Source organism: Podarcis cretensis (genome assembly GCF_951804945.1).
Source record: "Podarcis cretensis genome assembly, chromosome: 4".
Classification (NCBI taxonomy): domain Eukaryota; kingdom Metazoa; phylum Chordata; class Lepidosauria; order Squamata; family Lacertidae; genus Podarcis; species Podarcis cretensis.
Window position 1 is genome coordinate 72,856,575 of NC_137173.1, and position 14,417 is coordinate 72,870,991.

General features: G+C 40.6%; 1 protein-coding gene across 2 annotated transcripts in view; it reads left to right on the forward strand.

The window, feature by feature from the left end:
- Window positions 1-12,383, forward strand: part of LOC307214119 (E3 SUMO-protein ligase ZBED1-like) — a 130,070-nt gene extending 117,687 nt beyond the window's left edge. For both annotated transcript variants that reach the window (XM_079972675.1, XM_079972674.1), the window contains 2 exons: window positions 712-919; window positions 11,911-12,383. In XM_079972675.1, coding sequence (XP_079828801.1) covers window positions 712-919; window positions 11,911-12,099 — 397 coding nt within the window. In that variant the 3' untranslated portion in view covers window positions 12,100-12,383. The remainder of the gene's footprint in view (window positions 1-711; window positions 920-11,910) is intronic.
- The last annotated feature ends 2,034 nt before the right edge of the window (window positions 12,384-14,417 follow it).

The window sequence follows — 14,417 nt, forward strand, 5'->3', positions numbered from 1 at the left end:
TCTAGAGAGAATTGAAGCCAAGCTCTTTCATTGTTCAAGTCCTGTGCTTTAATCGTGCAAGTGAGAGAATGGGCTGTGATCACAAAAGCGCACTTGAGCTTCTTGCTAGTGTGTCTGTACTATGTATCTTTTTGTTAATATGCGGCTGTTAAAATTTGCAGGTAATTTTACACTGTGTCCAGTTAACTTTTCCATATGCTGAAGGCTCTTTGTCTCACACTTTCATGTTTGTTTTCCATTTTATTCAAGTCATATTTAGTTTTCAATGCTAATACAATAAGTGCAACAGTTCTTTCTTGTGAGATCTGTGAAGCAGAGGCTGCCTATTTTTAACTTCTATAAATGTAATAAGAGACTTCCGGAAGTCACAGGAAATCACACATATGGTGTTCTGAGATTCATAATTTAATTCTCCCAAGGGAGAACAATACCAGTCAGGTGCCAACACTACAGTTTATATTAACAGGCAGGTTTATCTAAAGCACTTCTTTCCATAAATGACACAATGAAATCTACTGAAATAATCACTTTGGCTACTGCAAGCAATGTGTTTTGAGATGATAAGCCCATTTGAGGGCCATTTTGTTGTATTGCTGCTTCTCTTATCCACTTCTCTATAATTTATTAAAACTTGTAACCAATCATGTGTCCTATAGCACACAGTTACCTTCAGAGAATTAATTCGCTTCTGTGTTTCTCCACCCCGTGTAGTTGCTTGTATTCACCCCACGGAGCCTACGCCCAAAGCAAACTTGCCCTTGTTCTGTTTGCCTACCGACTACAACATCTCCTGACAGCAGAAGGGAGCCACGTGACTGTTAACGTTGTAGATCCCGGAGTAGTGAATACTGATCTCTACCAAAATGTCTGCTGGGCAGCGAAAATGGTCAAGTGGATGACAGGCTGGCTTCTCTTAAAGGTACCTGGGGGTATTGTCAGAGTGTCATTTCGTGATGAGGTCTCCTGTGCATGGCTAAAGATCTATTCAGTATTGCTAGTGGCTCACAAATTTTTCATCTCTTCTTGTTGTGTTCTTCCTGTGCTGCTAACATGAATCAGAAACACCTCTGCCTTAGGAAGTTAATATTGCACACAGGTGACCAGCTGGCAGACCAGCTAGTCCCCAGCTGGTTTTACACTTCCCCTACATGGCAGGTCAGACTTGGCGCTCACATGATGCTGCACACCCAGGCAACACATCTTTGGCCAATAGCTTCACACAAGGTGCTGCTTCTACGTTAGCTATCCAGCTTCCAACTCCAGTGACATAAAGGCTCCAGGGACATTTCTCCCTTTGGTCATGAAAGGTTGAATACAGGCCTCAAGGACTGCCTCTTTCCATATGAACCTACCCAAAATCAGATCATCTTCTGAGACCCTTCTTCATGTGCCACCTCCCTGCTGTTTGCACTAGTGCAACGTTCTTACTTTAATCCCACCTTTGTGAATTTTAGAATGAAAGGGCATGGTTGGGATAACAAACCGTTGTACAGTTTATAAGTCTGACATGTACAGTATCTCACAATGTGAAAAGCATGGCAGACTTTTCCAAAGGCCTTTGGTCAAACCCTCAGAGGTAAATTCCACTAAGTTCTGCATGGCTTACTCACAGGTTAATAGGACTGTAGTCTGAATTCAGTGGGTAGTAGTCAACTAAGTTTTACTCCAACTTAGACCCATTCAAATTAATTAACATGATTCAGATAGGTCAATTAATTTCAGTAGGTCTACTTTGGGTAAAACTTAGTTTCCGACCACCCAGTTAACATGATGCTACACATCTACTTTTAGATAAAATTGCAGAAATAGTTACAAAGGGGAAATATGTGTTTGTCTTTCATATATATTTGAAAGAGTTTACTGAAATAAAGTTGTGTCACACTAAAATCTTCCCTAATGTTGGATTAGGGCCTAGATTGTTCACACTTGGCAGGTGGATTTAAAACTTTGATAAGAATATACAACCAGTATAGTGAAGTGTTTATAATCTGAAATAGTGTATAAAACCAAATTCTTAATACAATAAAACCATTCATTGGAAATACCTGATAATACTGTTTAAAAATACTACCTTAGAAGAAAAAGTGAATTGTTGACAATACACCCGGGGGGTGGGGGGGACATTTCTGAAGGGGAAAAAATTGTTTTATGGCTTAAATGTAGATTGTTTTTTTCTAGTGTGATTTGTATCCAGTGGCATATTCTTCCAGTGGCAGTTAATGCAAAAAAAACAAAAACAAAAACAAAAACAAAACCCTTCAGCCTGGACCCACCATAAGCAAGTAGATTGGAATCTGTCAATGTGATTCTAGTAGGCTGAATTAAATTGTGCCCTTTGTGCTTTCAAGTATTTTTCTTTTATTCTGGTCAGATAAGCTCCATGTCCTGGCCTGATTTTGGAGAGTCCTGTTGCAGCCCTCTGGAAAATAATTGGCCACTGATCTACTGTAACGGCGGCTGTGATCTGTTAACCCTTCACAGAATTACTGATCTATGCATGTGCCCCCTGATGTAAATCCATGCTGAAATTCAAAAACAATGAGAATGCTGAATCACAGTGCATATGTGAACTGTCAGGAAGTAAATGCTGCACTGAACTGAAACATAGGTTTCTTAAAAGTGCCCAGCATTGGCTGTAATCTCTCATTCCCTTTCCATTGCCATCAACAGCCTGTAGGCTTCTTTCTTTCTTTCTTTCTTTCTTTCTTTCTTTCTTTCTTTCTTTCTTTCTTTCTTTGGAAATGTCTGTCTTTATGTAATGCTCTGAGGTTCAGTCTCCAAGGAATTAGGCAAGTAGGCAGCCTTTCTCTGGCAAAAAACAACAACTATAGCACACACCCCTTTTTTTTACCAGCCATTTTGGCCCATGTAAACTTCTCATTTAGAAGGAGACACTGAGATGAAATGTGCTTGAGAAGAAAATGTGTGCATTTGTTTACTGCATGTTATGGTATTACAGAGCAACCTTGGTGGAAGACATGTAGCATTTAGTTCTCCATGAAGTAAAAATGTTTACAGCAGAGTACTGGGATACATTTGCTCACTCTCCTAAGCTGAGATTTCCACTTTTTTATTATGTACTAAGGATCCTCCAGCCACAGGTTTGGGTTCCAAATCCAAATGACCTGTATACTCCTTCTTGCTTCAACAGCTTCTTCCTGGTCTCTTCAAGTGGCTTCTTGTCTCTCCTACAGTTTGCCATCCACTTTCCTACCAAACTCAAAACACAACCCGTTCCATCCCCAAGTGGAATACACACGTGTATCCTATCCCTGTCTCTGTGGTCCTTTCAGATGCCTCCTTGACATCTTCCCTTTAATCCTAAGCATTTCCCTTTGAAAATCAGGGCACTGTTTTGTATAGCAGTTTCCAGGAGCTGGCTCAAAGCATTCTAACCCAGGATCCATGTACCTCACCATTAGGGACTTTTGTAGCCCGTAACACTATATATAGGAATGTGAGCTATCATCCTGATCTTCCTTGCCAATAACATCTTTTTTTAAAAAAAAAGAGAGAAAGTGAGAGAGAGGATCTTACCGCACATGTAGTTACTGCACTGAAGAATGACAATGCGCTGAAGAATGACAATGCTTTGAGAAATTTGGCAGGTTACAAAAAAATTCCACTTCTACCTATTATTTGTCACTGTCAGCAAAGTGCAAGCAGTAGACAAGAAACGTTGCAATTATCTTCCAGTTAATACTCTTCCAAGTCAAAAAGAGGGCAGGGGCTATGGCACTTCTGACAAGCAATTAACTAGCCTTCATTCCAACACCCCAGGGCGGGGTTGGGAGGGGGACCTTCTAGCGATTCTTTAACGATAGAAATTATAATCCCAGGATGTGAAAGACAGCAGCAGTCTTTCCTTTAAGACAGCATTTTTAAAGATGGACAGGGAAGTGGGAGCATGTGTGGTCCTTTCTGCTGCATCCTCCATGTTGTAAAATTCCACAGAGGCATTAAAATAATACATTGGTGGGGGGAGGGCCAGCCGTTGTTAAAAAATGCAGTCTTCTGTTTATATTTCAAGTATTCTGCAGGGTGTCAACAGGTCTCTTCCCAAGGCTGGGTGGTTTTCTAAAAAATCATTAGAAATGGACAAGCAGAAAAATAATTCCAGAAGTGGTCATGGTTTTGAATAAAAGCCCTGGCTCTTGTTCAAAGAAGATAATGGAGGAAGTACTTTCCAGCTAATTAAGACTGCTGTCCTATGCTCACTTGAAGTCAACAGGACTTCTGATTAGTCAGGTATAGGATCACACTGTAAGGCTGCCTCTGAGGAAGGCCTTTTGAACCTACAGTAAGGCTAACTGAGCACAGTGGGACTTCCTTCTGCATAAACATGTTGGGCTATAGATCGCATCTGTGCCTTCTGCAAACACAGAGACAAGCTCTCAAGAATAACAGTTGTGCAGATGTATTGATTCTTGTCTATAGTTCCATCTCCCCCTTACTCTGTTCCAATGATGTTGCTTGTGATTTACCTATGTTAATATATTAGATGAAGGACACACACCACAGAAAACTTGATATGGAATATCTGAATACACTTAAAATTGCTTCATTTGTCCTACAGCCTGAACTACTTTATATACAGTCGTAACTTGGATCCCGAATGCCCTGGAACTCGGACGTTTTGGCTCCCAAATGCCACAAACCCAGAAGTGATTGTTCCGGTTTGTGAACGTTCTTTTGGAACCCGAACGTCTTCTGTGGCTTCTGATTGGCTGCAGGAATTTCCTGCAGCCAATCAGAAGCCACAATTTGGTTTTCGAATGTTTTGGAAGTCGAACAGACTTCTGGAACGGATTCCATTTGACTTCCAAGGTACGACCATATTGTTGTTGTTGTTGTTGTTTGTTTTCATGAGGCACCTCTATTTTTAAGGCTGCAGAGCTCGATGTAGGGCTAACTTACGAGAAAACATGTAGGTTTGCACTGCAAGAGAAGTGTTTTTACAATTGTCTCATTAATGAATTGTTAAATGGATTGTACATAAATTTTGCTTTTATAGTTGCCCTGAAGGAAGAGTCATAAGACTTGCAATGTGCTAGACTCATAAATCACCCTTTTCCTCCGTTTCTTTTTGCTTGCTTTCACTTGGTTTCCCCCACCTCTTGCATTGTTCCTTCTCTGGATCAATTAAAGCCCAGGTAACTTGTTTGCATCACTTGAGCAAGTTTAAAAATCTGCACCATGGAATGTGTATAGATTAGTGTTTACTGATCTCAAAACAAAGAGCATGCTGGAATTCTTGTGTCTGAAATAATAGGCTTCCGTTGCTTTATGGTGCCATACATGGCCTTCATTAGTGGCTTTCTCCTAAAATTAGTAATATTCAGTAGCAGTGTGTAGGACAAGGCAGAGCCACCCTCCTCACTCCTTCTTCACTGCTTACCTGGACTGGGAAGGGAAGGGAAAGTCAGCAAGGAGGTTAAGACTACATGGATGAAGCAGAGCACTGGATTAGCAACAGTGCTTGTGCCACTGGTCCAACAAGCCACCTTGCCGCTGCCCTGCTCTGTCCTGCCATCAGCCTGTTCTAGGCAAGGACCAGCAACACTGGTGTCAGAAGTGTGGCTTCATAGATCTACACACATGCTGGAAATATTGTCTAGAAGGCATGCGTTCTTGGTAACAGAGCTGCAAATTAATGGTGATTGCTCCTATTTTGATTAAGCAATGAAATACAATGAAGCAGAAAAATGTTATTTTTAAAAATATTCCGAAACGGAAATCTGAATTGCCACATGTTCTTCAGTTTTACTCTTAAGTACCTACACAATACAAGTCAAATAACAAACATCTCTCTCATTAGCCTTAAGTGCTTTTTGTCACAACATCACTATGGAATTGCATCATTCTTGTCTAGGTTTTTAATATTTTTTCTTTTCTTCTCAGTGTTTTTAGGACCTTCCTTTCACCCTCACTTGAGCTGATTGTTTAAAACAGCCAATGTACAACTTACTTGAAGTGATGAGAGCACAGGTTTAGCAATCGGGAAATAATTAAAGCAATTTATCTCACTGAGTAATGCAGCCTGTTCAGTTTGAATAAAAATTAACTTAATTTTATTTTCCTCCATCTGTGTTCCAGGCCTAAGGCTTTGCAAAGTTCACAAACAATTGTAATCCTCTTAGTGAGCGCATATTTAAGAACCAAAAGGTCAGCCATCTTTCATTCATTCATCAAAGTTATTGTACAATTAAAGAAAAGCAAATAGCTGTTTTAAGTTTTGTTTTCAAAGGGTGCTGATCAGACTAAGGCCCTATGAATTCCTCCAAAGGCTTAAAGCTCATCCACACTTCCTCTTGTCGCACTGCTTTCCCTAGAGGAAAACCAATCTTTAGTGCTGAAACAGAGCAAACCGGAGGAGACCAGGGGGAAGGAGAGCTGATCACTGCAGGAGAGAGAGACAGCTTGGCTCCCTCACCAGCCCCACTCCTCTCCAGCCTCCACTTCTGCATCTGATTCTGAACTACTCTCTGCCACAGACTCTTCCTGCTCACTAAACCCTGTTGCTTCTTCAGCTTGCGACACCTCCCCCTCCCCCTTGTCTGCTCCCTCTTCAACTTCTGTTCACTCATCGTCATCCCAGCACCACTCCCCTGGCTCTGAGCCTTCTTCCTTTAGGGATTCCCCAGCTGGCACCTCTCACCACTCTTCTGCATCCAGCCAGTCCTTGAGCATGCTCAGTGGCCATGGAGTACTGAGAAGAGAAAACATAAAACTGTGAGGGCAGGGCAGATTTTCTGAAAACAGGGTATGACTGGCTGGAACCCTGCACTGCAACATTTTGTTGCAGGTTCCACTTCTACACTAGTATTTGCATTCTTTGTACACTATAGAGTGTCCTTCATTATTATTATTATTATTTGCAGATATAGCCAAAGTACCTTTTTAATATGCTGCAATTTACATCTAAACCATCTTCTGCTGCTTTATTAGTACAGTTCTTAATGAAGCACCATGGAAGAAGGGAGGGGGGAACCATATCTGCATTATTTATTAGATCTGCAGCAAATGCTAGTCCTTTAGGAGCAGGCAAAACATTTGGAGGCTGTGTAGCTTATTAGGAGAAAATGCCTTTATGCATGTAGTTAATCTAGTGGCTTTTAAAAATAGTTCATTAATGTAAACAACCAATATATACAATTTTATTTTTTTTAGTTGATATTAACTTGAGTACTACAATAGTTGCCCTTCTAGGGTTGGGGTAGAAATAAAGGAGAGATGCTGTGCTGATATTACTAATCAATGCTTATTTTATTAAAAATGCTATTCTTCCTCCTCCTTTTTTATTTTTAGAAAAGATATAGGTGTGATTTTTCTAAATTCACATTGTCTTGTTTGTGGTATATTCCTATAACATCTTAAGTATTTTGGCCAGATAAAGGTTTTAAAATTGGTAACAAAGGTATCTTTTCATGGATGATTGCCATTCGGATTGTCTGCAAAGGAAAGATAGTCACAGAAAGAAACCTGGACAATCTAGTCTTTTGTAATCACTTCTCCTTTAAAGGCTTGTTGTTGAATGAAGCTTCTCTAGATGAACAATGGTAGTAACCTTGAGACTAATCATATGCAGGGCAAACCTTTTTATGGAGAACCAGTAGTTTATCAAATTTCTCTTGGGTCTTCTGGCACATCCCAGAAGCAGAAGGATGAACACGGAGGATTTTAAAAGAAATAAATAAATAGAAAAACAGAAAACAGGAAGCTGAGAGAGAGAGAGAGAGAGAGAGAGAGAGAGAGAGAGAAATTATCTACAATGTTTAGAAAGACGAATAGCCTGCAGATTGCTGTACCGTATTGTCTGTCATTTTCTGTTGACTGTGTACTCTTGTCTTCACTTAACCATTATGACATTTGCACAACATACAGAATGACTTAAAAAAACACTTCTTGTGTCTTGAGCGTTCAAAGATGCTTAGTCTTTGATAGCGTATAACAATACAATGTGTGCAAGCAGCATGTCTCGGCAAGGGACATAGTTTTGTAAAGCAGAAAGAAAACATACCACTTTTCATAATAAATGCATTTATAGCTACGTATTATGTGTGCCCAGTATCATCTCTGTGGTCTTCAGTCTTCAAAGAGTCTGCCTAAAGATTTTCATAGCTTTCCATGCCACTGAGTTTCTTTCATCCTGCCCCAGTTGCTATAGTGATTCATCTTTCATTGGTCCCCCTCCATCCCCAGGGCTGGAAAAGGTTATCAATAAGATAGGCTTAGGTAATTAGTTTTCACAGGAGTAGGAATTAGACCCATGTGGGCATGTACTGTGTCTTGGATTATGTTAGTCTGCAGTGTCCTGTAAATAAACAGGGCAACAACTCAGCTCTGGAAACAGATTGTAATATTTGCTCACACCTTTCACATAAAAATTATGTTTTGTCTGAACGTTTCAGAAGGACAGGAATCAAAACATTCAAACAGAAGTATCATAAGCTCAAGATGAATCTACATGAGCCAGGTTATCATAGCAATTTCCAGAAAGGGAGCCACGCTAATCCGTTGCAGCAAGGAATTGTGTTGCTTATTTACAGAAGTTTTCACATGATCACAATGCCCATATCACCCCAGTGCTTGCTGTGAATTGCAAAACGCACCTGGCTGATGTAACATCCAGTTGTTGAAACAGTACACGGTGTCATAAAGATTGTTGATGCACTTCAGTCTTTAGTTCCAAGTAAGACCCCCAAGGTCTAAGCCAAAGGCATGAGAGAGGAATCTTCTTGTCATGTGTGCTTGAATCAGTTGGTTCAGGATCTGTGTTTGATGGGGGCTGTTGCTGAGCCTATACAAGAGGAAATCCTTAAAGGAAAAGGTAGTTAAGGAGCTCATTTTTGGATTGGACCATGTGATATTTGTTCCACATTTTTGAAGCTGTTAATAGCAAGGCTCAATTTTCTGTGTGGTGGGATTTATCATCCGTATGAAACCTGCTAGTGGGGAGCAGATTGACCATAGCTTTGTTCTGTATTTAAGCGGTACTTTTGGGTGTTTGGAATTTGTGAATAAGGGGAAACAAGCTAAAATTAAATCCCAAACAATACCAAAATAATGTTTGTTGGACGCCAAGTGCTCTAGGAAAAGTGAGTTTTCCTGTAGTTGTCTGGTCATTTGTTGCTCAGTAAAATGTGATATGAGGTGAATATGTTTCACACAAGAGGCTGGTTTTGACCTTTAAAATCCTTGATAGTTGGAATTTGTAGACCTCGGAAATGCCTTAGATTAACTCCCACCATCCTTCAAGATTGCTAGGTAAAACCCTACTTGAAATCCCACCAGGAGATCAAGATGGTGGCAGTGGAAGAAGAAGGCCTTTTCTGTAGGAGCCTTAAGGCTCAGGAATTAGGTCCCAGAGGAGCAATATTAAACATAACTCTGTAATTTTCAGAGATCAGTGCTTCTGAATTTGTTATTGTAACTGTTTTCAGCGGGTCTGTAGATTTACTTTTTCCCATTTCTATCCTGAAAAAGCAGAACACGCACCTGATGATGGCCCACCATTTTGGTATGGATATTTTTATTTTAGGAGTATAGTCACATTTGCAAGCTGCTTCAGATGGTAGGGGCGGTCAGGTAACACAGTCTCAGTGTGTTTAGGTTCCTTGTTTTCCCTGATGAAACGAGGCAATTATTGAAAAATAGGGGATCAGTGCGATCAGTAATATATGAGGCTGGGGCTGGGGGATCCAAATCTGTGATTAAAAATTTAAAACTTTGTAAGAATGTTTTTGTAAAGCCTAGGATAGGAAGTAAATCTGTTAAATGTGGGACAAATTATATCAGATGAATACAAAATGTTGCTTTTTGTTTGTTTGACGCGTACTAGTTTTCTCTTTGACAGCACAGCACTTTGATGATAATTATTTGTGTCAAGTGAAATCCTCTAGTTTACCTTGCTGTGCTGGATTAAGCCTCACAATCTTCATTTGCTGTCACCCTAGTTGTTGTGGTCTCTGCCTCATAGTGTGTTACTCAACAGAATGCATTATATATATACACACATACATACAACTTGCACCTTCACTTGCTTGTGGCAGATTAACGGACATTTCATCCTGGTAAAATGAATAATTACACTAGAGATTTAAATACTGCTGCTTGCTTTCAGTAATGCATTAATTGTGCTGCTGAGAAAGGAACAACTTGCCATTTCCGTGTAATGCTGCTGTATTGAGATTGAAAATCCTTGGATCAAACCCACGGCAGTGAATAAACCACAGTTTCAAAATCCCTGTAGGCATGCTATGACCTCAAGCTCTACCCATGTACAACTGTAAGCAAAATGCCAGAAGCTGACATTTGCAAAGAGATTAATGATTTTGAAAAACTTCGTGTTGGTTTAGCCAGCTTGGATCACCTGAAATAACCTGATATTCAGACGCTGTGATATTTTGCCCCCCAGCCTAATGAATATGAAAGTGTTACAAGTAGGACACCCTGAAGCTTAAGGTGAAATAACAGTGATACTCACATCTGGATTGCTCATTCTCCAATAAAATGACCCTGTTCCAGATTTGAAATACTGTTTATTGGATTCCTTAAATTTCGGGCCTCCTGCTTTCCTCCTTTTCTCTTCTTACCTCTTCCTTCTCCTCTTCTGTATACTGAAATGGAGCATGACATGCCATTTTGCTTCCACATTTTTCAAACTTACTACAGTGGCTTGAAAAAAAAAAAAAGGGATACAACCCAGTTCCTTACCGGGAGTAGCAATATACGAATGGGAGAGGACGTTGTGTATGAAGGGGACAGTGGATCACCAGGAGAATAGGTTGCTAATCCATTTCTAATGATGTTGTAATTAACAAGATTAAACAATTAATTTGCAGTTGGGGAAAGAGGAAAGCTTAAATCAGGTCTCACAAAACTAACTCGGGATTATATAATTTTAAGGACAGATGTCTAAATATCACCTTGAAGCACAAGATGTATCTTTCTACATTTGCAAACTTGACAAGTTTGATTCTCAGTGGTCTCTCCCAACAAAATCCATGTGTGTGCGTGTTCACACACACAAACAATGGTGATAAATTCAATGTTTTTTTCCTTAAAAAAATCAGTGCTTGTATTCACCGTGAAGTTATTACAGTAAATGCCACACTTTTTAAGTGGGGGGGGGGGAGCACTGGTGATAATTCTTGATATATCAAGATTTCTCCTCATAGAATGATAGTTTCCAGAGTTCCTTGGTCAGAGTGCTGAGGAATGGGGGCATAACTAGTTCTTGTATTGTTCTGTAAACAGATGCTCTATCTAGTAAATACAGTAACAGAATCTGTGTTGCCATGTCAGTTCCTAAAACTGAAAGAACTAGGTGGTTTCTAAGCAACAAAGAACCCCCACCCCCCCAAATTACAGAGGGGAGTGGTGAAGGCAAGCTAAAGGCAGAGATGTGATACATTTATCTTTGCTTAAAGTCCTTGAGAGACAGTACTTCCACGTAATCTGCCCATGGGGATCGTTCTGTTCATTGTGGTGTTATATTTATCAAATGTTACTACACTATGTGACTTGACAATTGCCTCTTGTTCATAGAATAACTAGCTCATAGACCACCTTTAGCAAGTCTCAAGGGAAGAAAACTTGCCCTGAGTGACACACAGTCTCTCCCCATCCTCTCTCTCTCCCCACCCCCACTCCCTCTATCTCTGCCTCTCCCCCCACCAACTCCACCTAAACTAAATATATTCGAGAACTAGGCTTATATGGTTTCCTTATAGAACATAACCTCTCCCCACACCCCACCTACCAATTAGCCAGTGCTTGAAATATGTCTTGGAAGTAAGTTCATGGTCATGTCTTGATAAACCTTATTCTGTGCATTCCTGTTCTACTTGATTGATTGATTGATGATTGATTGATTGATTGATTGATTGATTGATTTCTAATCCACAGAGCCCAGAAGAGGGTGCATCCACATCAATCTATGCAGCAGTTTCACCAGAGTTGGAAGGCGTTGGCGCCTGCTATCTTTGCAACGAGCAAAGGACAAAATCTGCGGACGTCTCCTATGATGAGGAGTTGCAGAAAAGACTCTGGACAGAAAGTTGCAGACTTGTTGGGATCCCTGATACAGCACCGTAGGATAGCTCGGAAAATAGCCACAGCTTGCTGTGTGAATGCAATACGTCTCACCAGCCTCTGTTGTGTGGCATCACTCATACTTCCGGAATTCACTGTTCAGTCACACCGGCAAATAAGAACTCTGTTTGAGCTACCAGTCTGCTAGTGGTGGTGGTGGCAGTGGTGGTGATGGGCAAGAGGTTCCCATCCAGAATTGTGTGTACGGTGGTTTTTGAACTTGACCATCCATTTTGTAATCATGATGTTTCAGTCTGTGATTAAATATATATATATCTTTAACCTTATGTAGAATTAGGGGTTTTCTTTCACACAGAGACGGCGAACCGCCAAGTCCCCCAGTTGTTGCTGGACTAACACTTCCATCTTTCCTGGAGCTGATGAGAGTTATAGTCCCAAAATTCATGGAGAGCCACAGGTCCCCCACCCCTGCTGCAATATCAGTAAAAAGGTACTGTTTCGTGAGGCTGAAACATATTCAACTTAAGGCAAGCTCTTCAAAGCTCTAGTGTAGGCATTTTGTGTGCCTTTCAGCAACTTGAAGAAGATGGAGTTTCTTTCCTTTGTGCTGACTTACGACAGGGCCTTTTCAGTAGTGGCTTCTCATTTGCAGAATGCCCTTTCTGGTGAGGTGGGTCTGTCTCCATCATTACTGACTTTCACAAGGAATCTGAAAATCATAGAACTGTAGAGTCAGAAGGGACCCTGAGGATCATCTAGTCCAATTCCCTGCAATGCAGAAATATGCAGCTGTCCCATACAGGAATTGAACCTGCAACCTTGGAGTTATCAGCACCATGCTTTAAGCAACTGAGTCATCCATATGTATAAAATGCTATGTATGATTAAGAATAGCTTAGGACTCTTGCCATGTTTTAGATAGCTGACCATTTAACTTGACCAAGCTGTTACACAGAATCATAGAAGATTCTATGCCCAAAGAGTCTAAGAATGATCATCTGTACTTCATTTCATGCCCACATAGGCCAGGATCCAGAGGTACTCAAGATCCAGAGGCACCCAAGGTCTTGAGCATGCCCAAATGAGTTTATTTTTTTAAATTTGATGGACGGAATCATCATGCTATATCACAAACACAAGCCCATACCTCCCTTGGCCACACACACAGATAGTTGTGATCTTCTTTAGATTGTTGTAATAATTGTACTCTATAAGTAGCTTGTAGCAGTAAAAGGGGTGTCATATTCCAGAACAATTCATCCAAGAAATGCAAGAATCTATGAAGACAGGAGAGGTTTCTCGGGATGAAAGATAAGTAAAACAAAAAACTGTGTGCAAAAAAAAGCTTCCTATTTTCTTAGAGGAATAGTTTGCTATTCCATCTCCAGGTGCAATGCACCTTTAGATTTTTAAAATGGAAGCTTTTTAAAGGAGGATTTCTAGTTGTCCACATGACTGCCCTTTGCAAAATACCTGCTCCCATTTCAAGATAAAAGGTAACATTACTTGCACCATGCATTTAGAAATAATAAGTAAAACGCATGGGAAAGTATGCTTCAAACTTCAGGGCTCTTTTACAGGCTTTACTATGGGAGTACAGTATGTGTTTGTAATCTCATCTTCTGTCCATCCTTTAAAACTATACAGGTCTGTGTGTGTTGGCTTTGCAGAAAGGGTTAGGGTGATGAAGGTAGATTTTGGGGTTGTTTGGGGTTTGTGTGTGTTTTCCTGGGCCCCCCAGACTGGGTATTTTTCTGGTGAGTGCATTTTGCAACACAGTGTGAATGCAAATATATATATAAAAAATAGTACATTAGTGGGGGATTTCTATTGCCCTGTACATTTATCATTCCACTTTATGAGTTGCTCTGCAGTGCTTCCCCAATGTAATTCCATTATTGCCATCAGGAGGGGCACTCTGGCACTACAGGTAAAAACAGCAACCCTTCACAGATCATTTGTGGTATGAAGTGTTACAGGATCTCAGCAGGGAGGTATGGGGGCATGTCCTGATTGGGAATGAAGGTGTACGTCCACACCAAATCTTCTGCATGCCCAAACAGTTTTGAAAACAGGATCACATATAACCATCCCAGTGCCATCACGAGCACAAACAGTGAGTGCACAAAGAAAATGATATCTGGAGGTGCCTGCAGTGCCAGAACTTGATTGCTCCTCTCCATGTTTCACTGTGCCAATGAACAGATCTGGGGCAATAATCAGGATGGCAGCAACCCTGTGGAAAATAGCTCCTCTGAAAGGATTTGCTTTGGGGAGAAATCCTTCATTGGTGCCAGTGAGGAAGTGTCTTCCCCTACAGATCACAGAAGGAGAGAAAAGGGTTAAATGTCCCCTCCATG